Source organism: Plasmodium knowlesi, assembly GCF_000006355.2.
Source record: "Plasmodium knowlesi strain H genome assembly, chromosome: 7".
Lineage (NCBI taxonomy): Eukaryota > Apicomplexa > Aconoidasida > Haemosporida > Plasmodiidae > Plasmodium > Plasmodium knowlesi.
In genome coordinates, this window is record NC_011908.2 from 1096188 (window position 1) to 1121102 (window position 24915).

A 24915-nucleotide genomic window follows, 5' to 3' on the forward strand; every position below is an offset into this window, starting at 1 on the left:
GAGTACAGCATATGCGCAGATCACATTAGGAGAATCAGCTATCCCCCGCAATATAGTATAAGCATCTTTTGGCGGGGGTTATTTTTCTCTTCAGCTGTAAGTGTCCTTTCTTAAATTTCATATTTCTCAATTTCGAATCATCTGTCCCTCGTACGAAGGGTTCCTTTCCCCTTGCAGGGACAGTACCCAGGTGTGACCGCGTATACAGGACATCGTCTACCACTCCAATGTGTCCCCTGCATATTGCTCACCCTTTACGTTGCATACTTCCCTTTTCTTTTCTTTTTTTTCTCACCCTTTTCCCCTTTAGAGATGGCGAAATCTACAGATTCTAAGAACTTATTTTTGTTGAATTCAATTCATTCGTTAATTTTACTGATCTTTATGGAAATTTTTTTCTTCCTTTTGGATGGAATAAACACTTTTGAGGTTATAACCATCGAAGAGAGGATATCTCAAATGATATGGTGCTTCTTCTTTGTCGTGCAAATTGGAATCTTAAAAGTAGCGGAAGTGTTTTCCAAAAATGCAAATGGGAAAGAGATTGTTTCTGTGCATTATCTCTTCATTATATATGTTTTTTTGTTTCCACTTTCGTCTTCCCTTTTGCTTACGTCCGCTTTGTCTTGGTCGAAGACAGTTTATTTCATCTGTATTTTGAGCCTGTCTACATCAGTTAAAATAAAAGGCCTATTACTTATTTGCACAGTTACGTTAATCACAGGATTCGTGCGCTTTTACAATGACATGCCAACGTTCCACATCGCCCTGTGTTTTACCTTGCTTCTGCTTCTACATATTGTAGTATGTTTCATCGTCCACCTTGAGCTGTACACCCTCGCTAGGGAAATAGCATACATTAAGAAGAAACCCCTGCGTGCTCTGGACTCTGTGGATCCCTATTTCCAGGAGCTCGAGAAGAAGGCCATCTTAATAAGGAATAATTTGATATACTGCCAGCAGAATAATATCAGCGTAGATATACTAGGTTTGACGCAAAAAAAAAAAAAAAAAAAGAGGCGTCATTGAATACCCGCACGACTGTGTTCCTTGTGTATTTTGCTCTATATGGGCGCGCATCACTACTTCGACATGTAGTTATCCATATGAACAGAGCACGTAACGACGTGACAGCTTAACCACGTCACTGTTGACCACATCACCCGCAGGGAACAACCCGTTCGAGTACGAGGAGAACGAAGGAATAAAAAAGATCAAAACCATAAACCAAAGTAAGATAAGGCTGGATCCGTATGGTGACGACCTGACCAGTGTGAAATGCGAGGCTCCCCTGGACGTGAGCGACGTCAACTGCTCCAGCGTTAACAACTTTGACATTGGGGGAGAGAAGCAGAACCTGCAGAATGAAAGTGCTTCCTCGTTTCAAAGGGAGGAATCCTTATCGGTGGGACACAAATCTAGGGATGAGACAAGGGTCGGCAAAGTGAAGGGCAGAAGAAAAGTGCATGCATTGGAGGAGTCCATGCAGGTGAACAACCGAGGGGGAGAGCAAAGCGCAATAGCTGATATTCACAGACCAAATCGAACAAGAAGTGACGGCAAAAATTATCACCTGATAAATGACTTACCCCAGGTGAAGCATCTAGCCTCAAAAAGGCACCGAAGTGGAATCTCAAAGAAAAACCTATCCAATTTGAATAGCTTAAACGGAAGAACATTTGGAGACAAACTGGAAATATCACAGCCTCAATATTATGAAGAGACGTACAAAAAGGAGATGGTTCAGAGGCACTTCAGCTTGCTGCGAAGTGGACTAGGGAGATTTAATAGGAGAAGAAATATTATACTCTCCGAAGAGTTGAAAAAAAATATTACGTACATATATTTTGACCGAGATGGGAAGGTTAAGCGATCCCAAATTATTCCCGTGTACGTGCTGGAGAGGCACAACTTGAGTAACATCTCGTGTTACCTGAGGAGCAACCACACGCCAACCAGAAATGGGAACCAGTATAAGATGCTCACTCGATTGAAGGAATACTCGGGGCTGAAAATGGGGGTCCCATACCAGGGGTCGCCCCACATGAATTCGTTGGGGGGATTACGCAACGGGAGGAACAAAGGGCGTGACACTCAAACAGCCACCCCGACCCGCAGCCATAGCAGTGTCTTTCTCGCTGATAGTAACGAAAATAGGCACGAGAAAGACAAACTTCATGTTTTCAACTCCGATGAGCTGAGAACAGAGGAGAAGAGGAAAGCCTCTAATAACAACCATGGATCGTCCTGCGCATCGGTTGGAGAGTGCAGAAGAAGGGGAGATCAAAGTGAAGTGACGAACCAAGGCCCAAAGAGTACTAGGATGTTTTACCTTATCCCATCACCTAAGGAAGAGGAAGAAGATGGAACGAAAGGGAACAAAGACCCAAATTGTAAGGCGAAGAAAAAGGGGAACTACCTTTTTCACTCCCAATCTACTAGTAGCGACCATGATGGGAGTGCGACCTCTGTGAAGAGTAAATCCCTATTTCATGTAAATACATCGATAGAAAAAGACAAATATATTATCCAACTGCAGGATTCAAGTGATGATAACCTGTCCACTTCGAATAACGTATTATACGTCGACGATGTTGTGGATGGCTCCTCCGGCACGGAGATGGGGGAGGATAGCGGAGATGGCACTGCCAATTGTGGCACATCTTCTGATGAGAGCGTCTATGCGGGATGGAGGAACAGGCGTGACGGGAGAGGCAAGTATGGCGACGCAGTATGTTTGGTTAGCGCGATCGGGGAGAGACATCGAGAGGCTTCCCCCCCATCGGAACGACCAAACGGCGAGCAGAAAATTGAGCGGAAAAGAAGCAACTGCTATTATGGGACAAAATTTTCACTGAAAAAAAAGAAGATGAAGAAAAATGAAAGTCACTCCGAGGTTGCATCTCGAAAGGAATTCCTCCTCCAATTTTACGATGTCATTTCGACGGGTGGTACGAACGAATTATACGGGGTGAATAAGAAGAGGTGTCACCATTGGAAAGGGCTTCTCTCTTTTGTGAATATAATGGGAAATTTTTTCAAGGGGGCAAAATTGGGGGTTACAAAGTGGGGGTATTTCTCATCCCGTTCAAAAGGGGGGAAATACTGGACGCAATATAACAAGACCTTTTCCACGGCAGAGTGGAGACAAAACATTAGGGACAGCGAGCTGGAGTACATATTGAAATATAAAAACTTCACCAAGTGGTACAGACATTGGGTGAGCAGCGTCCTGTTCCATTACTACAAGAATACCCAGTTTTTTGCCCTTCTGTTATTGCTGCTAAACGTGTTGACAGTTCTTCTACAGATGATGTTGTTTTCCATGCTGATCAGAGTTGATAATGCTGGGTTAAAGTCGCCAAACCCGTTTTACAATGACAAACCACTGTTCATGGGGACGAAGTTTAGCATAAACAATACAATGGATGACAACATTTTTTATCGACTCCTTTCGATTAGAATACCAATGCAGATTGCGTTAAATGTCCTCCTAATATTACCATCCTTTGTTGTAAAGAATTACAGACATGTTAATTGGCTCAACATTTGCTCCACTTTGAACTGCCTCGTTAATATTATCTTCGGGACATTGGACATTTCGTACTCAGTGAACAATCGTTTGTACAACATAGAGGAGCTCCATCCAGTTTTAAACTACTACAACATATTTGATCTCTTTCTGGTTGGGAAACTAACAATGAGCATTTTCCTAATCCCCTTTGTCACAAATTTTAATGGCTCCAAGACGAATGCTCTGGTTACTTTCAGCTGCTTCTGCTACATTGGTACATTCTACGGCGCCTTCAATCCTTCTTCCTTTTCCATCAAGCTCATGTACATCACCAATTTTGTGATCCTCATCGCGACGGCTGCGTCGACTGTCCATTATTCCAGGTACGGGTGCGCAGGAACGGTTGAAGGGAACCGTCCCCCCTCGCCAGCACTGCACCAGCACACTACACCGTTACACTTTTTAGCTACTACGCCGCAACATGGTTACGCGGCTATACCGCCCCCCCCCCCCCCCCCTCAGGCTGATCGCCAAATCACGCAAGATGCTCTTCGTCAAGTACGTGCTGCCCTACTTCATATACCTCACCTTCCTGAGCACTGACCCGAATATCCAGATGGAGATAAAGGAAAAGCGACGCGGAGGGTAGCTCCCCCTCTTACACGGCGTTGTGCACTCCATGGGAGAGGCTACACAATAATGTGGGTATGTATTTGGCGAAGAAGAGAGAAAAAAAAAAAAAACGGCCCATTGTAATGATTTTTCACTCGTCAAGTTATTTGTTCACTTTGTGTGAATAGTCATTTTTTTTTTTTTTTCTCTTTCCCATATGAAGAGCGCTCTCACCATAAGTGGGATGTCCCCTATAAATTGTTCCCATCCTCCTCTCGTGCTACTGCTAAATGTGTTGTTCCCCTGTGCGACTTTTGCAAACGTCGACTAGCCAACATCGTGTAAGTTACACCATTATTGGTGCCCCCACCCCACCCGCCATTTGTACCTTCCTCGGTATATATAAAAGCGGGCGCTGTGCTTAAAAGAAGGTTGCTTGAAAAACAGGTTCCAAGTGCAGTGAAGGAAGAAGAAGGCAGATTTTGTTTATTTTATCCTATACCCCCTTGAAGCATGGAGAACAGGACTAACTTGGGTGTGAGCTGCTGCTCCATATCACCCATCCCGCTGGCCTACGAAGAGAACAAACGGAAGATCATCGAGAGTATAAAAAGATGCAAAGAGCTAAAGTGCACAGTTCGAGTCGGTGGTGAATTGGAACTTTGCGGGGTGAGTTGCAGAGACAGCTTCAAAGAGGTTGAGGATATGCACGAAAATTGTTGGTACTATTTAAGCGAACTGATGAAGGAAAAATGTGCCGATGGACCCCTCATGTACAGCATCCTGTGTTTTGTTAGCATGCCCGTGTATTTTAAAAAGAAGTTCTACAACTGCCAAGTGGTTATCTATAGGAATCAAATTATTTTACTCTCCCCAAAGGAGTGCCTCAGTGATGAGGAGAGGAAGTACTTCGCTCCTTGGTCAGCCTTGGGAAAAGAGGGTACTGAGCAGGGGGTCGAAGATGCTGCAGACACAGACACTGCAGAAGGGACCGCTCCCATCGGTCATTCGTCAAGGCACATCCAGTTTAATAACAACAGCATCCAGGTTCTGGGCAACAGTCTGCAAAGGTATATACTTCCTAAGTGTGTCCAGGATATAACAAATCAGACAGAGACCTATATTGGAAGGGCACTAATACAGTTAGGTGATTTATCTATTGGGCATATTTTTTTGGATGACTTGATTCAAGTGGAGAGAGGCATAATGGTGGATGATCGAGTGGAGCATTTTAACCGTCACGGCTCAGCGGAGTCGATAGGGAGTGTTGACACAAGTAACTGCTCCAGCGATGAGAGCGCCACCGGGGAGACCCACCGCCTTTTTCAGCAGGATCCAGTAAAGCTGAGTTTGCGCGAAGGACATGCCAACATGCTGCTGAGCCAAGTGGATGTCCTCTTGGTGAGTGGCCACGTCCCCAACGAGTTGCAATTGTTTAAGAAGTACTTCATGCATATGATGGAGTTAACAAAATTGTATCCCCATATGGTCCTCAGTTATAATAGCAACTCTGGGTGTGATAATTATTTTTTCAAATACGATGGATTCTCTTTCGTCAGTCAGAAAAACCAAGTGTTGACTAAGAACGCCAGGTTTACCTTCGATGAGGTGCAGGTTGCATCCGTGAGCGTATCTCTACGGAGAGATTTACACGCACAGGGTGGAAGTAAAATGGACCTACCCATGATCAAAATGGAGAAGTATCAAAAAGTTGTGGACAGTAAAACAAGTGCATATAGTGGCCACGACGAGGAGTGCATTTTTTCATACAATAAAGAAATTGAGCTGTTTGTAAAATATTCCAAGGAGGTCATTTGGAGTAACTTACCACACAACTTTAACTGGCAGATGTACACAAAGAATAATGCATTGATGTCAACTTTGATGAGAAAATATCACCCGAGTCCTGAGGATTATAAATACCAGTTTTCTAACCAAACGTATGCCCTGCATAATGTATATGAAGAACTGTGTTTTAATGGTGCCATATACTTGTGGCACGTTTTACACCTGACCAATGCAAAGGGATTTATGTTGGCCTTGTCTGGGGGAGTCGATTCTGGGTTGAACGCGTGCATAGTTTACCTTCTCTCCATAATGATTGAAATGGGAATGAAGGAGAGGGGTATTACCGCTTCATGGGGAGGTTCCGCGGATAATTGCCTGGATCGTTTCAATACTGAGCAGTTCTTCCTAAAGTTGAAGCGTCTGTTAATAGATACGCCTTGTCGAAAGGTTATATGTAATAAGCTGCTGAACACCCTATCTCTTCCCTCCAAGAACAGTAGCGAAAATACGAGATCCTACGCAGAGCAGTTGAGTAGGGCTATAAATTCATACCACACGGTGTACTGTATAGATGACTTGTTTGATTTTTTTAAAAGTGCGGGGAAGAACATAATTGGGGAAGAAATGAAATTTAGAAGCCAAGGAGGATGCAACTACGAGGATCTATGTCTACAGAATATACAGTCCAGGTCGCGACTTCTAATGGCTTATTTCTTCTCCCCCCTTATATGCCACAAGAGATATTCCCCCCTGAATTTACACAATGAATTTCTACTTACCATAGCTACTGGTAATTTGGACGAAACGATAACTGGATATTACACCAAGTATGACTGCTCATCAGGGGATATCAACGTGATTGGAAATGTTAGTAAAATTCTCATCAAGGAGACCATGTGTTTGTTGGCTAACGACCCGATGTACGATCTATCCGTCTGCAATTCCATGAATCAGTTCCACCCGTCGGCTGAGTTAAAGCCTTTGGATAATACTCAGACGGATGAAGATGATCTCAATTTGAAGTACCTGGAGATTAAGCTGTTGACTATATTGAAAAATAATTTTTTCTTGGGTCCTTCCTCTATGCTGCATTACTTGTCCAGATACTTCTGGTCCAGGGAGTTAATGAGTAAAGCTCAACTGTTGGAAAAAGTGAAGACCTTCTTCTGTAGAAATTTGCAGAATATACACAAGGTACTTATCCTTCCTCCGGCACTCATGGGAGAAGCGTGCGGATTGCACCTCTCCAACTTAGTTAACTTCGCGCGCGTGAATGTTGATCAGCTGAGGAGAGCCGCAGGGGAGGATGGGGTCTCGAAGACGTAGGGAACGGGAAGTGGCTACGACACCGATTGCAGGGGTGAACGAACTGCCACGTGCAGTTTCACTTCATAGGAAATCTCGCTCGAAGAGTGCGACCTGGTTCCGGATGATGTCCTCCAAATTGTCCCCCCGCTTATCCTCCCGCTTATCCTCCCGCTTGTCCTCCCGCTTGTCGGCGGCCTCATTCAGGTAGGTATCAAAAATGAATTGGTCTTCATCACTCAGGTTCTGCGTATCATCGAAGTTGATGGACGTGTTTAGAATTTTCTGGCTGATCAGTCTCTGTCCGCGCGTGTCGACAGTTGTATTGTCCTTTACATCTTTCGCTGTACTGTTGGTCGTGCCGCCAATAGCGTGCACACTGCTAACCTTCCTGCGCGATGTCAACGTCACACCTTTTACCTCGCCTTTCACATTACCCTTCAACAGTGTCTTCGTTTCGTTAAACGTGTTCTTCTCCTTCCGTGTACTATTACGAGTCGGCTGACTCGCATTTCTAGTGTCCGCTCCTGTTTGAATTTTCTTCTTCAAGGCACCTTTACCATTCCCTTTCGATGTCCTTGAAATTGATTCGACGCTGGGGTTACCTTCCTTCTTGTTGGGGACCCTTTGGGATTCCTTGATGCCGCTGCGCTGTCTCGTCAGGGGTCCCTTTTTGGCAGCACAGGTGACTGTGTCTGTCCGCCTGAGCATCTCCCCGACGTGCAGATCCCTGGTGGTCATATTTTTGGTGGTCATATTATTCGTGGTCGTATTAGGGGCGGTTATATCTATTTCTGCGGTAGCCTCTCCTACATGATGACCCTTCCAACCGCGCGCACTTCTTCCCTGAGGAACAAATACCACCTCTTCCCTAAGACCTCCCCCATTCTGCAAGTTACCCCCAGTGAGGTCCAACCTGGACAAGTGTCCACGGGAATTCGATCTTACTGTAGCAATTTTATCAACAAAATGGCAATTTAAAATATCGTTACTGTGATCTGGGTGGTCACTTATGTTGGTTACCAGTAGGACATCTTTATCTGGATAATTCCCCGCTTGGAAATTTTCACGCAGTTGGTCCTGATGGAGCGGCACTTCCATTTTATGACCACGCAGAAGGGTTGAAATGGACGTGTCATTCCCTTGGTGGTGGAGCTGATCGAAGTACACGTAATTATTATATTCACTGTGGATGGATTTGGGTTCTTCATAATGTTCCTGCATTTCGTTATTTGTGTAGCCTGTTTGTTGTATCTGCGATGGATGCACATCTGCGTACACGTGCTCGTTTTCTCGGAAGTGATGTTCCATCAATGGGTTATCTCCCATTCGTTCGACCATCTGATGCGCTGCACAAGGTGATGCTTTCTCTCCTGTTGACAACGTTTCCTCCAGGTCCTCTTCACAACTGAACGTTCTAACCGACTCCACCATCTTTTTAATACAGCGGAATGTCTCCAGTTTTACTCTTTTCAGCCTTAGTATGTCCTGGTCCATCTGAGGGGTGTACCTCAGTTTTTGTATTTCATCTGTGTAATCGGAAACCCATAAGTGCTCAACCTGTGTACTACTCGCGGAGGAAACACCACTGGAAGGAGAACTGTTCGAGTGGGAACGGTTAGAGTGCAGTAGCCTGCAACCCTCATCCACGAATAATTTAATTCCCAAGTTTGGATAAAATTTTTTTTCCTTGAATTTCTTCCTGCTCACAGGGGAGGAACAACCTTCAACTTCCGGAGAGTCCATCCTGAAGTTAATTCTGTCCATAATGGGTGAAAAAACTTCGTTCCTCTTTTTTAACTCTTCTGTAAAGTAATCCATGGTGCTCTCTCCTGTGGATGCTAATCTGTCAGTCGACATGGTCATGCCATCACTGTCACTGCTGTTGTTATGTGAATAAGAATGATCGCAGTTTCTCTCCTTTTCTTTTGCCCACCAAGGGAGCTGTTCTGCTTCGTGGTTAGCGTACGATTTGTCCCTCCACTTGATGAGTGCAATTTTCTGTGGGGCACGTTTCCCTCTACGCCTCCTCATCGAATGGGAGGAGGAGTAACTGGAGTAGTGGGAAGCGCCAAACTCACCCTCACTAGAGAGTACATTTAATAAACTGTTATACTCATCAGCGCTACTACCAAGGTAATTTTCGTGCAAAATTCCTTTATCTGCAATTTGACTCGAACCATGTGACTTATTTAAAACACTCCCTTTGTCCAAATGGGTATATTTGTTCTTCCTTTGTGTAATTGTCCAACGGTGGGTTCTAACATGAAGGGGATGATTATCCTTCTTCTGTTCAGTCACTCTTCTATTTTCTTGGTCCCAACCCATGTATTGCCCTCTTGTGAGAGGAAAAACATCTCTGTGTATTAAGTGGTCCTGTGAGGGATGATACTTTTTCCCATTCCTATGCATGTAAGAAAAGGTTATGTCCTTATACAAGAGGTTACCCAGATGATCATTATTCACATCAGACAAAATATGTTGTCCTTTTCCTTTCTTCCTTTTATCCATTCTATTAATACTGGTTTGTTTTAATTTTGAATAATCCTTTTTGCTATTCCATTGAAGAGAGGAACATGGATGTGCTCTTTTCCTTTGTGTGTCATCTTTGCTAAGCGCTGATTCTTCTTTTGCTTTTTTGTGCACTCTGTTGGAAGGTGCATTGGTGGCGACTATGTTAGTCCTGTTAATAGTGGTTGCGCTGTTGTTTGTGGTGATACAAGTGGTAGGCCTTGTGATGATTCCCGCCGCACATGTGTATCCATCGCAAGGAGCGGACCTACGTGCCGAGGGCGGATTGTTTTTCCAGGTCCTCATCCGTTGCAGCCTTTCCTGATACTCCACTTTCACTTTGTCTAAATTTTTGGACTTCAAGCTATTTCTTTTTTGTTCCAGTTCTTCCTTGGTGAGTTTATATTTACCCATATCATTCTGATAGCTATTCCACTCGTTGGCGTGTTTGGCCCGGCTAGCTACTTTGGCATTCTTCCCTTTGGATACATTATTTTTCCTTCTTCTTCCTGTTAACAGGTGTATGTTTTTTTTTTTTTTTCTCATTAAAGGCATACGTGGTCTGTTGATATTTCCCCTTAATACTTCACTATTCCATTGTATTACTTTTTCCTTAATGCTCATTTTCTGTTGGCGCTCTCCGTCGTACTCCGTCTCGGACTTTGTGTTCGCCCCTGAGGCAGCCTCCTTGCCTTTGGCATTAGCTCCGCTGCGCTCACTTTCCCCATCCCGTTCTCCTTCGTTTTTTATTTCTTTTCTGGCATTCTTTATAGCGTTTCCAAAGAAGTCTTCCACCAGGGAGTCATAGCTACTTCCGTCGTCGTTCGAGTTCTTTCTCATTTCAGCGAAACTGTCTTCAGGACAACTATTTGCTTCCTTACCGTTCAGCAAAATGGGGTCCTCCAGTGGGAAATTTTTATCTGGGTAACTAAATAGTGCGTCTTCCATTTGGTCGGCACTCCGTCGCACGGATTTTTCCCTGGATGAGTTACTCCTTCTTCCCATTCGATCTTCGTAGCTTCTTGCCATCCCAACAGTGACGTCGCTGTGTTAGGTTCCGTTCCGTGGCGTCCTTATGATGGCACATTGGCATTGTACTTTATGAAGGTGATACTGGCGCGCAGGCCGAACAGTGTGCCAAGGACAAAGTCAAATTTACATCTATACGTTCGTGCGTGTGTGCGTCCGCAATTGTGTGTATACGTTTGCGCGTACCCATGTATGTGCTCTGCACGTCGTGCTTCTACCTGGCGCGCATGCGGGAAAGTCGCCAAATGACTTCTCACAGCCGCTTCGTACGATTCGGGGAAAGAAATTAAGAAGAAGTTTCCAAATATTTAGAGCGGAAAAAGAAAAAGAACGGGACTATTTTCTTTTTTCTTTTTTTTCTTTTTTTTTTTTTCTTTCTTTTTTTTTTTCTTTTTTTTTTCTTTTTTTCTTTTTTTTATCCTTTTTATTTTTTATTGAAGAAAAAAAAAAAGAAAAAAAAAAAAGAAAGAAAAAAAAAGCCTTAATAAAAATGAATGTCCTAGTTACAGAAAGAAAAATTATAAAAACATTTGTCGAAAGAAATAGAAACCTTCTCGAAAGAAAATTTTGCTACAGAGATAATTAGCCCCCCCCAGTGAAAAAAGAAATTATCCCAAAAAGAGAAAAATGTGCCATTGATTTGTCAAAAAAAAGAAAATTTGCTATCAGGGAGAAAAAAATATGTACCTTAATAACAAATTCGTCATAGAAAAAAAAAATGTGTCCTTTCACAAAAAAGTGAAGGACTAGGAACTGTGCTCGGACAAATTACAATATTTTTTACCATGTCTTACATATGCTTGTGTATCTATACAAAAAAAAAAGAAAAAATTTTTGCAAACAAAATGAGAATAGAATGTGGAAGAAAAAATCCTTTTTTTTTCTTCCTTTTTTTTTTTTTTTTTCTTTTTTTTTTTTTTCAATAAAATATAAAAAGGAAAAAAAAAAAAAAGAAAGAAAGGACAAAAGGTGTGAAACCAATATCCTTCATCTTAAACAATAAACCCTAAACTGTGAACTCTAAACCCTGAATCCTAAACGCTAAAACCATAAAAACTAAACCGTCAACCCTAGAACCTAAACCCTGAACCGTGAACCCTAAATTGTGAACCCTAAATTGTGAACCCTAAATTGTGAACCCTAAACTGTGAACCCTAAACTGTGAATCCTAAATTGTGAACCCTAAACTGTGAACCCTAAACTGTGAACCCTAAACTGTGAACCCTAAACTGTGAACCCTAAACTGTGAACCCTAAACTGTGAACCCTAAATTGTGAACCCTAAACTGTGAACCTGAGACCATGAACCCTAAACCATAAGCTCGGAACCTAAACTTGGAACGTTTTCAATAGGAACAAGTTCCAAAGGAACACCTTCCATAAGAACATCTTCCTTAGGAACCTGTTCTTCCATAAATTCCGATCCCATAAACTCTTGAACCAAAAGTTCCAGGAAATCCTTCTGGTTCAATTGTGTGTCCCCTTTTTGACATTCATCCAGCACTTCAAAATGAATTTCAATAATCGTGCGACGATTCACGCGACCAGAACGTTTTGTTCTTGTTGGAGTAGAACGAGGTTTTCGTTCCTTCACCAATTGATATTCATGTGAACTATCTTGCTGCACATGATCGAGGACTTGTTCCTGTACTGATGGACCAGGAATTTCAGTAGGAGATCTTCTGAAACGTGCTCCTCCTTTACCAAGAGGACCAAAATACTACAAAAAAAAAAAAAAAAAAAAATGAGAGGATATTTTTGTTAAGAAGATTGTAAAATATTCTTTTTACACATTTATTTTATTTTATTTTTTCCTTTTAACCATTAAAAAAATTTTTTTTCCTTTTAACCATTAAAAAAATTTTTTTTTTCCTTTTAACCATTAAAAAATTTTTTTCCTTTTAACCATTAAAAAATTTTTTTTTCCTATTAATTTTTTTCTTTTCTTACCTTCCAAAGGTAATAAGCCATAGCAGAAAGGCCAATAGAGACAGGAGCCAAAGGAAGAAAAGGGGTAAGGAGATCCGTAAGAAGGATGGGACAGACTGTATTCTCTAATGTTTGTTGCATTTGGTTTTGCTTCGTCGGATCTTTGAACAATTCATTAGATTTACTTCCTATATCGTCATTGCCAATTTTGCAATTATCATAAACTTCGTTTTGTTTGCACACAAAACAATCATTAGTACTACCATTCTTTTTGCAGTTAGATGTTTCTTCCATAATGTTTTCACTTTTTTCAAAAGCATGCTTTATTCCCTCATCTATGTCACAAAGAGGATGTACCCAACTATTTCCTTTTCTCTTATCTTCTGCCATTTTTTTTAATTGTTTTGCATATTCTTTAAGAAATAAACAACCCATCGTTTGTCCAAACGATGGGCCATTAAACTGGCCCATCGTGTGGCCGCTACCGCGGCCATAAATGTGTTTTAATCCTGCAGCAAAAAGCAAACAAGCTGCTTTATTTGTTTTCCTTTCTTTATGGCCAAAATTATCCCAATTGTTGTCTTTGCAGTATTCAGTAACGGTTTTCTGCTTCTCAGAATTCGTCATATTCTCTAGAAGTTTCGTAAATACGCTCTCAATTTCAGACTTCATTTCACCCTAAACATAGAACAAAAGAAGAAAACGAAAAAAAAAAAATATATATGTATATGTATACACATATGTGTATACATATACATACATATACATATATATATACATATACATATATATATACATATATACATATATATATACATATACATGTACATATATATACATATACATATACATATATACACTTACATACATACATATATACATGTACATATATATACGTATATATGAACGTATATATGGACATATATATGGATGTATGTATATGTATATATGTGTATATGTATATATGTATGTATGTAAGTGTATATATGTATATGTGCAGTTGTCTATCGCCCTTACCCAGTTCACATCGCTGCTTTGTCCACTTTTGTTTATGACTTTTACGTAGTATTTTTTTGCTGCGCATTGGACTTGAGTACAGAAAGAAGAGGTCATTTCGGTGATAGTAGATAAAGTGGTCCCTATGTTGGATTTAATGGAGTTGGTGTTGGATTGGGATGGGTTTTTGTCTTCGTTGAGGAGGAGATTGTCCATTTGTTCTTTAACTTCGTCTTTCGTCTCTGTGCACTCTTGTCCACTTTGTGTTGATGGTGTTGTATTAATCAAATTTTTATCAACACTTAGTTTGCAACCATTAAAATTTGGTTCTCTTGTGCATTTAAAACAAACATTATTATTACCACCAACACCATTACATGAAGACGAAGGCGAAGACAAAGAATTATTTTTTTCATTCCAATCATCAAACATTTCTTTTATTTTAGATTCATCAATGGGACATGAATCTTTCGTCCTTGCAATTATTTGATCAGCATACATGTTAAGAGCAATACAACCAACTGCTCGTTGGAGCAGTTGGTTGCCATTACCACTACCACTACTTGTAATGCCATTAATGTAGTCTAAACCTGCTGTGATATGATTACATGCTTTTCTTTCGACACTTTGTGGATTTTCATCCCCGAAGGTGGTGCATACACCATTAGGGCTGTCCCCTCCAGTCGTCTTAATTGCTGCGAACATCTTCTGCAGTTCGTCTTCAACAGGGCCATTCCAAAAGTCACACTGTAAAAAAAAAAGAAAGAAAAGGTTATATATACTTAGTTAGTAGGTTGTGTAGTATCCGGTTGGTGTAGTATTCGGTTGCTATGCCATCCGGTTGGTGTCGTATCCGGTTGTTGTAGTATCCGGTTGGTGTCGTATCCGGTTGTTGTAGTATCCGGTTGGTGTATTATCTTGTTGCCGTAGTATCCGGTCCCTGTCTGCGAGGAGTCTTTCCCCTCCCCCCTTCCTCAACTAAAGCTAACCCCTGAAACCTTATTCCAACACCACTACAACCTTTATTCCAACACCCCTACAACCTTTATTCCAACACCCCTACAACCTTTATTCCAACACCCCTACAACCTTTATTCTAATACTCCTGCAACCTTTATTCCTGAACCCGGAATCTGACTTTTAACACCCCTACAACCTTATTCTAGCACCCTTACAACCTTACTCTAATACCCCTACAACCTTATTCCAACACCCTTACAACCTTATTCCTATACCCTACAACCTTATTCTAACACCCTTACAACCTTATTCTGACACCCCCACAACCTTATTCCAACACCCCAAACAACATCATTCCAACATTCCTACAACATCATTCCAACACCCCAAACAACATCATTCCAACACCCCAACAACATCATTCGAACACCCCAACAACATCATTCCAACACCACAACAACATCATTCCAACACCCCAAACAACATCATTCCAACACCCCAAACAACATCATTCCAACACCTTGACACCTTCCTCCTAAACCCGGAATCTAAGTTCTAGCACCCCAGCAACCTTCATTCCTAAACCAGGAATCTAAGTCCTAACACCCCTACAACCTTTGTCCTAAACCCGGAATCTAAGTCCTAACACCCCTACAACCTTTGTCCTAAACCCGGAATCTAAGTTCTTACACCCTGACACCTTCTTCCTAAACCTGGAATCTAAGTTCTTACACCCTGACACCTTTGTCCTAAACCTGGAATCGGACTTCTAACGCCCTAACACCTTTGTCCTAAAGCCGGAATCTGAATTGTGTTTTTTTTTTTTTTTTTTTTTTTTTCTTTTAATTACTTCCTACACCCCCTAAGTGTTGTGTTGGTTGTGTAGTAGGTTAGTTGTTGGTTGTAATACTTACCCAAGTCTTCTTATTAGTAGTATTACCACTACCACCGTTCGGTGTTGCATTCTTTTGGAACCACTTCCCTGCAGCACATTGGAGTTTGTCACATAAAGAATCTGTTATGTTTATGTCCCTCATGTTGGTAGTTAAGGTGCCGACAATTCTTTTCTTAACTTGTTCTAATTTGTCCTTTACTGCCGTTTGTGTTGTGCTGCCAGATGTGCCATTTGTGGTAATTTGGCAACTTCCATAGTCAGATTCATTCCATTCACATTCAATGCACGGACTACCGTTCGTGCAAGAAGGTCCTTTTTTTTCGTTCCATGCCCTGAATGCCTTCTCTATACCAGAATCAATGACACAGTTTGATGTACTTTGCATTTGTTTTGCATATTCTTTAAGAAGTATACAACCCACCGTTTGGACAAACGATGGGTCCTTAGACAGGATTTTACCGTCAGTGCCCTTAGACGTTGGGGGCTTGGAAAGATCCTTCAGTTTGTTGAAACCTAATGAAAGATATTGGCAGGCCTTCCTTTCAGGGGTGGTGGGTGTTCTGCCAGGAACACCAGTGGCACTGCCATTATCATCCACTGTATTACAGTGACCTCCGTTGTCATTGTCCCCACTTTGTGCAATTTCTTCCGACAATTTTTGCCATAGTTGTCCTACTTCACCAGTCTTCTCCCAAAAGTCCTTCTGAAAGGGGAGTATAATATATATATATATACATATACATGTACACATACATAGGTATATGTATGTACATATGTACAGTTGTTTTCCTCCTTACCACATTCGGAAAATTCTGTTGTGAGCTAGGTGAATTTAAGTGGGATGCTATACATTTTAAACCATCACATAAAGTCTTCATTTTATTTATGTTCTTTATGATGGGCTCAGTGTTTGGGTCATTGCCTTCGATAATTTTTTTCACTTTGGGCTTTACTGCCGTCTGTTCTGTGGTGCCAGTGCCTCCATTTGTTTTAATTGTGCAACTTTCATAGTCGGTCCCTTTCCATTGGCAAGAGACATTATTACCAATCTTACCAGCAGTTTCAAATGCCTGTTTTATACCAGCAGTAATAACACAAGTAGATTTTTCTTTCATATGTTCTGCATAAGAATGAAGTAAAAAACAACCCATCGTTTGTCTAAACGATGGGTCCTTATCCAAGATTTTACCGTCTTTTCCTTTAGATGTTGAATTTTCCTCTAAGTATTTAAGACCGGCATGCAAATAATTGCATGCCGCTGTCGCAGATGGATTATCCAATCCATTACAATGTCCATTTACGTTTCCGTTTACATTGCCTTTCTTTGTCATTTCCTCTACCAATTCTTTCCACAAGTTCTTAACATCGCCAGCCTCCCCCCAGAATTCGTCCTGTATAAGATGGTGATAGTATATATATATATATATATATATATATATATATATATCTACAAATCTATGTATATGTATGTATATATGTAGAGTTCTTTTACCCGCCTAATTCTACTTACAGCAGATGTACTCTACTTACCGCATTAGTCGTTTGTCCTTGTCTGGTAGAGGAATTTAGGTGGGATGCTATACATTTCATATGGTCACATAAAGAAGTCATTTCATTTATTTCAGTTAGCATTTGTGTTATGTTGGAGTCCCTGTCCTTATTGACAATTTCTTCCAATTTCCCCTTTACTTCCGTTCTCGTTGTGCCTACATTTGTGCTAATTTTGCAGTTGTCATAGTCCTTATCCTCCCATTTACATTGAATGCACGAACTACCGTTCGTGCAATTGTCCTTAGTAATTGGACCCCATGACTTGAAAGCTTCCTTTATTCCATTTTCAATATCACAAATGGATTCCTTTTGTATATGTTTTGCATAAGCGTGAAGTAAGAAACAACCCATAGTTTGAACAAACGATGAGTCTTTACTCAGGGTGAGGTATTTAGTGCCGTCAGTCTCTATGGACGCAGTAATATCCTTCAGTTTGCTGAACCCGGCATGCAAATAATTGCATGCCGTCTGTTCAGACGGTGTTGCACCTTTCAATTGATCACATCCATTTCCTCTTCCGTTCCAATTACTGTCCTTCATTGCTCCTGCCAATTCATTCCACAATTTCTTAACATCTTCCGTCCAGAATTTTTCCTGCATAAGGTGGTGGTATAATATATATATATATGCATATGCACATACATGTATACATATGTATATACATACATATATACATATATATGTGTATACATGGAAATGTATATATATGTGTATATGTATATGTATGTACATATGCATATGTATATATATGGTATATATAGATGTGTATGTATATACTTCTGTATGTACATTTTTTTCCCCCTTTCCGTCACCATATTCTACTTACCGCGCTGATGGTGCTTGCATTCTGTGGGTTGGATGGGTCCGCTGGTTTTAATTGTTTGATTATACAATTCATACGATCACATAAAGTGACCTTCCCTTCTATTGTGGATAATGTTTTCTGTATGTTGGTGCTGTTGGTGGGGTTGTCTAACTCCTTCCTTACTTCCTCCAACGGGTTCTTTCCCCCAATTTTGGAACCTGTGCACACCCGATGCTGCTTTCCACATGGCTGACAGGAACTATTCCCTTTACCATTCCCATTACACCACTTATCGAGATTACTCCTATCCTCCCCCTTCTTGAGGGCCTCTTCTATTCCTTCCTCTACAGCACAAGCATAACCACCCTTGTACGCCCGTTCCTTTAATTTCTCTGCCAATGCATTCAATATTACACAACGAAAGGTAGGACGGAATATTTGATAATTCTCTGGGCCTCCTTTCCCATTTTTATGTACCTCTTTCAATGCTTTAATCATAATGTTGCATGTTGTTTTGCTCACACAATCCGCTGCATTATCATTTGGGCATGTAACGTCCTTGCACAGAGTGTCTGCATCGCTGTCGCTCCCCACATTGTTAGATACGTTTGTGACGAGGTCGGTGGCTTGAGTTCGGACGTCCTCCCACAGGGCCTCCTACAGGTAAATATATATATATACATATTTATACATGTATGTGTACATATATATGTGTCTATATGTATACATGTATATGCATATACATATACATATACATATACGTATGTACATATGTCCATATATGTATATATGCATATATGTATATGTATATGTACATTCCATTCTCCCACTTACCGCATTAGGCGTCTGTCCCCCTTTATTGTCCCATAGTTGTTTCATGCAATCTAAGCGATAACATAATTTGCCGTCTCCGCTGTTCTTCTGGATGCAATTTTCCGCTGAGTGGAAGAAAGGGTGGAATAGAAGTAAATGAAATTGTGCTATGTACATATGGTTCCCGTTTGCATATTTCCCCTTCTTCTTCCCGCATTTGTCTTCCTTTAATTTTTTTTTTTCCTTCAAATTATACCCGTCCATTCATCTTCATCCCGTCGTATTGTTCTGTACATTTCGGTTTCCCTGCTATCCGGTTACTACCATCCGGTCCATACCATCCGGTCCATACCATCCGGTTCATACCATTCGGTTCATACCATCCAGTTCCAAACATCCACTTCCCACTATTCGATACCTACCATCCGACTACTACCATCAGGTTCGTGTATAGTATCCGGTCTTTGTCTTCGAGGAGTTTTACCTACCCATCCCGGGAGGGATGCTGGGATGCGCCCCTGCCATCCGGTTTCTACCACACGCTTCATACCATCCGGTTCATACCAACAAGTTCATACGATCCAGTTCATACCGTCCGGTTCATACCACCCGGTTCATACTATCCAGTTCATACCATCCTGTTCATACCATCCGGTTCATACCATCCGGTTCATACCATCTGGTTCATACCATCCGGTTCATACCACCCGGTTCATACCATCCAGTTCATACCATCCGGTCCATACCATCCTGTTACTACCATCCAGTTCATACCATCCGGTTCATACCATCCGGTTCATACCAACAAGTTCATACGATCCAGTTCATACCGTCCGGTTCATACCACCCGGTTCATACTATCCAGTTCATACCATCCTGTTCATACCATCCGGTTCATAACATCCGCTTCATACCATCCGCTTCATACCATCCGGTCCATACCATCAGGTTCATACCATCGGGTCCATACCATCCGGTCCATACCATCGGGTTCATACCATCGGGTTAGTGTGTAGTATCCGGTTTCTGTCTTCGAGGAGTTTTACCTTTCCCTTCCCCTTACTCAAGTAAAGCTAACCCCGAAACCTTATTCCTAAACCCCGGAACCTTACTCCTAAACCCTGAAAACTCATTCCTATACCCCTAAAACCTTATTCCTATACCCTTAAAACCTTACTCCTATACTCTTAGAAGATTATTCCTATACCGTACAACCTCACTCCTATACCATAAAACCTTACTCCTATACCCTACAACCTTATTCTAATACCCTAAAACCTTACTACTAAACCCGGAATCTGATTTCTGACACCCCTAAAACCTTATTCTAACACCCCAACAACCTTTATTCCTATACCCTGAAACCTCGTTCTAACACCCATACAACATTATTCCTATACCCTGAAACCTCGTTCTAACAACCCTATAACCTTCTTCCAACACCCCGAAAACTTTATTCCTTAACGCGGAATCTAATTCCTAACACCCCCAAAACCTTCTCATCACCTTCATCCTCCTCATCATACTCTTCCCCCCACACCTTATATTATTTTCTTTTTTTTTTTTTTTCTTCTTTTTCTCCTTATTCGAGAGTTCCCCCCAATAGGTGTTATATCCTATTCTCGTAAAAAAGTGTATGGGACATGCGCGCGCGAGCGCTCGCGCCCCCTACGCGGAACACTATATTACGGTTTCCGCGAAAAAAAAGTGTGCAAGAACGCTAAAGCATTCATATAATTAGAACATATTTTAAAAAAAAAAAAAAAAGTATTCTTTCTTCCACATTTATTTCTTATTTTGTTTGCAAAAATTTTTTCTTTTTTTTTTTTTTGTTGGTGAAAGGACACCTTTTGTTTATAGAAAAAAAAAAAAACATTCTTCTTTTTTCTTAAGAACACATATTCTTCTTTTTTTTTTTTTTTCCTTTTTATTTGTTCTTAAAAAAAAAAAAAAGAAAAGAATCTTCCCGTAATACATCTAAATACCACACCATATATTGTTGTCCTTACACCCTAAAATTATAACTTCCATCATGTAATCCCATAAGCTGAATACGAAATCCTACACATATACAACGTAAAATATTATAAATCCCGCAACCTAAAAATGCGAAATCTTACACATGCACCGTAAAATATTAAATCACGCAACCTAAATACGAAATCTTACACATATACACCGTAAAATATTAAATCCCGCAACCTAAATACGGAGTCGTACACATACACCGTAAAAATATTAAATCCTGCAACCTAAAAACGAAATCCTGCACATATACACCGTAAAATATTAAATCTCGCAACCTAAGAATGCGAAATCTTACACATATACACCGTAAAATATTATAAATCTCGCAACCTAAAAATGCGAAATCTTACACATATGCAACGTAAAATATTATAAATCCCGCAACCTGAAAATGCGAAATCCTATACATGTACACCGTAAAATATTATAAATCCCGCAACCCAAAAATGCGAAATCTTACACATATACACCGTAAAATATTATAAATCCCGCAACCTAAATGCGAAATCTTACACATATTCACCGTAAAATATTATAAATCCCGCAACCTAAAGATGCGAAATCTTACACATATACACCGTAAAATATTATAAATCCCGCAACCTAAATACGAAATCTTACACATGTACACCCCATTCACCTACATTTACTTTTTTATTTTATTTTATTTTTTTTTTTTTTTTTCTTTTTTCTTTTTCCTTATATCCATTTCTTTACTTCCTGTTTTCTTCTAATATGAATGTTTTTTTTTTTTTTTCTTTCCCCTTCTTTTTATTAATTCCCTTTTTCTTTTCCTTTTCTTTCTTTTTATTACTTTTCCTTTTTTTTATTACATGAATACATGAATACATTAATACATTATTAATATATTAATACATTAATGATGTACTATATTAATGATGTAATACATTAATGGTGTAATACATTAATGATGTAATACATTAATAATATAATATATTAATACATTAATACATTAATAATGTAATACATTAATATATTAATACATCAATATATTAATGATGTAATACATTATTAATTTATTACACTAATGATGTATTATATTAATGATGTAATATATTAATAATGTAATATATTAATACATTATTAATATATTAATACATTAATATATTAATGATGCATTAATGATGTAATATATTAATGATGTAATATATTAATGATGTAATACATTAATATATTAATACATTAATATATTAATACTTTAATGGTGTGATACACTACTAATATATTAATAATAGAATACTTACCTAACTTTTTATTAGTTTCCTCGTTTAACGTCTTGGTTAGAGTTTCTGCGTTAAAAGGAGTTCCATTCGAGAGTGCTGCTGTAAGTGCTTGTCTTATGATGTCCTCCTTCAGAGATAACTCCGGCTTCGTTAGTATGTCTCCTAAGGTGGATGATTGATCATTTTCAGGGTCACTGTCGTTCTTCTTTAGCCCTGCGAAGGATACCATATCTGCTTTATTCTGTTCTAAATAATTCTTCTTCTTTTCTTCGTCGTCCTTCCCCCCGTCCTTACAGACCTGTCCCCAATCCAACCACAAAGTTCCCCCCACCCTCCATTTCCCATCTTCCCCGCTTTTTTGCACCCTCTTCATTTCCCCCTTCTTCCTGTCGTCCTGGGCCCAATTCCTAATTCTGTCCTGGAGAAGTGCTTTAGCGAGCATTAAGCCTATCTCATCCACTTTTCCTTCACATATATCCAATTGGCTCCGGAGGTTCTGTGCATTCTTGCTCAAGTGTCCCTCTAATTTTCCTTTCACTTGGGGCTCTATTTCCTGTTCAATTTTCTGCATGACCTCCTTCAATTTACAATGATCTCCGTAGATTGTGGCTAAAGCGACGGTGCCCACGGTACAACGTGAATAAGCTTTGCCCTCGGTCAGTTGCTCAATGGTGACAGCATCCTTCTTCATCGCTGTCGTCCTCTTCGTTCCTACTCCATTCATGAAGTATTTTATTTCTAATATAGCTTCACATAATATTTCTTTATACTGCCTTTCCCATGGGTTCGTCGCCCACTGTACTCCCTGAGTACAGAGCTCATTTATTTCGAAGGACTCCTGCCTCCCCAACGAACTTTTCAATTCTTCCCATGCTGCTCCCAAACTCTTCTGCATTTCTGCCTACAGGGGGAGTAGATAATATGGGGGATGTGTGCACGAATATATGTACATATATATGCATGTATATATCCATATATATACATATATATATATCCATATAGACATATATATATATATTCACTTACGGTAATTTTTCCTGCCTCTACGGGAGTACCGTGCCCACTGCTCGCGGCATCCGCAGCCACCTTCTGTAGCCACTCTACAAACAAAGAAGTGGTACCAACGGTACCACCGCCTACACCGCCACCTCCACCGGGGCCACCGCCGCCACTACTGCCTCCTGCTGTCACCATTGTTGTATGTCTTCGTCAACAAAAGAAAAAAAATTATATACTATATATATATATATAATATATAGAACTAAAAAATATATATATATATATATATATATATGTAATATATGTACAATTAAGAAAAAAAGAAAACTATGTATATATATATACATATTCTTTCCTTCTCCTCTTCTCCTCCAGCACCCCCACACCACTTTTTTTTTTTTTTTTTTTTTTGCTACAAAATATTCCTCTATATATATCCTTTCAATTCGACACATATACATATATATATATATATTTTTCCTCCTTCCTTTTCTTTTCTTTTCTTCTTTGGAAACCTTCTTTTTCTTCCCCCCTTAAATCTTCTTTCTTCTTTTTCTTCCCCCTTTAAGAAAGCTTTTTTATCTTCCCCCCCTTTAAATCTTCTTTTTCTTCTTCTTTAACAACCTTCTTTTTCTTCCTCCTTTAAGAAACCTTTTTTATCTTCCCCCCCTTTAAATCTTCTTTTTCTTCCCTTAAGAAACCTTCTTTTTCTTCCTCCTTTAAGAAACCTTCTTTTTCTTTTTCCTCCCTTAAGAAACCTTCTTTCTTTTCTCCTCCTTTTAGAAACCTTCTTTCTTTTCTCCTCCTTTGAGAAACCTTCTTTTTCTTCCTCCCTTTAGAAACCTTCTTTCTTTTCTCCTCCTTTGAGAAACCTTCTTTTTCTTCCCCCCTCTAAATCTTCTTTTTCTTTTCCCCTTTAAAATCTTCTTCTTATTCTGATTTAAACCTTCTTTTTCTTCTTCCTCCCTTTAAGGAACCTTCTTTCTTCTTCCCCTTTCCCCCTTTGAAAACCTTCTTTCTCTTACCTATAAACCTTCTTTTTCCTCCCTATGAAAACCTTCTTTCCCTACCTGTAAAACTCTTTTTCTTCCTCCTTTAGGAAACCTTCTTTTCCTTCCCTTTAAAACACCTACAGAAAAAAAAAAAGATTCTTTCTCCCCCTAGGGAAGCTAAACAACAGGCCATATATTATTGTTCTAACCCTAAATCGAGGAAAAAGAACCTTCTTTCTTCTTTCCTCCCTTTAAGAAACCTCCTTTTTCTTCCTCCTTCGAAAACCTTCTTTAATCTTCTTTCCTTTACAAATCTTTTATTTCTTCCCCCCCTTTAAACCTTCTTTCTCTTCCCTTAAGGAACCTTCTTTTTCTTCCCCCAAATAAACCTTCTTTTTCTCCCCCCAAATAAACCTTCCTTTTCTTCCCCCCCTTAAACCTTCTTGTTTCTTCCCCCCTTTAAATCTTCTTTTTCTTTCCTCCTTTAAGAAACCTTCTTTCTTTCCCTCCTTTAAGCACCTTAAAAAAAAAAAAAAGATTCTTTCTCTTCCATTAAGGTGATTAAAAGCCAGGCCATATATTATTGTTCTAACCCCAAATCGAGGAAAAAGAACCTTCCTTTTCTTCCTCCTTTAGGAAACCTTCTTTTTCTTCCCTTTAAACCTTCTTTCTTTCTTTTCCTTCCCTTTAAAACACCTATAGAAAAAAAGAAAAGATTCCTTTTCTTCCCCCTAAGGTGGCGAAGTACCAGGCCATATTGTTGTTCTAACCCTAAATCTAGGAAAAAGAACCTTTTTTTTCTTCCCTCCCCTCAGAAACCTTCTTTCTCTTTTCCTCCCTTTAAGAAACCTTCTTTTTTCCTTCCTCCTTTAAGAAACCTTCTTCCCCTTCCCTGTAAACCCTTCTATTTCTTCCCTTAGGGAGTTAAGTACTAGGCCATATATT

At 39.9% G+C, this 24915-nt stretch overlaps 4 protein-coding genes across 4 annotated transcripts; 2 read left to right on the forward strand and 2 right to left on the reverse strand.

Annotated features, from left to right (window-relative positions):
- Positions 1 to 312: 312 nt before the first annotated feature.
- On the forward strand, positions 313 to 4163 carry PKNH_0724700 (conserved Plasmodium protein, unknown function; the record flags this gene model as incomplete). Its single annotated transcript, XM_002258503.1, has 3 exons — positions 313 to 988; positions 1170 to 3897; positions 4037 to 4163. The coding sequence occupies 3 exons, from the start codon at positions 313 to 315 to the stop codon at positions 4161 to 4163; spliced, it is 3531 nt and encodes a 1176-aa protein (XP_002258539.1).
- Positions 4164 to 4639: 476 nt separating this feature from the next.
- On the forward strand, positions 4640 to 7240 carry PKNH_0724800 (glutamine-dependent NAD(+) synthetase, putative; the record flags this gene model as incomplete). The annotated part of the gene is made up of 1 exon (XM_002258504.1): positions 4640 to 7240. The coding sequence occupies one exon, from the start codon at positions 4640 to 4642 to the stop codon at positions 7238 to 7240; it is 2601 nt and encodes an 866-aa protein (XP_002258540.1).
- A 63-nt stretch (positions 7241 to 7303) lies between these two features.
- PKNH_0724900 (conserved Plasmodium protein, unknown function) lies at positions 7304 to 10759 on the reverse strand (the record flags this gene model as incomplete). Its single annotated transcript, XM_002258505.1, has 1 exon — positions 7304 to 10759. The coding sequence occupies one exon, from the start codon at positions 10757 to 10759 to the stop codon at positions 7304 to 7306; it is 3456 nt and encodes a 1151-aa protein (XP_002258541.1).
- Positions 10760 to 12067: 1308 nt separating this feature from the next.
- PKNH_0725000 (SICAvar, type I) lies at positions 12068 to 23173 on the reverse strand (the record flags this gene model as incomplete). Its single annotated transcript, XM_039113941.1, has 10 exons — positions 12068 to 12478; positions 12709 to 13365; positions 13705 to 14430; positions 15558 to 16241; positions 16336 to 16929; positions 17069 to 17683; positions 17916 to 18551; positions 18729 to 18832; positions 22001 to 22880; positions 23006 to 23173. 10 exons carry the CDS (start codon positions 23171 to 23173, stop codon positions 12068 to 12070), a joined length of 5475 nt encoding a protein of 1824 aa, XP_038969579.1.
- Positions 23174 to 24915: the final 1742 nt, after the last annotated feature.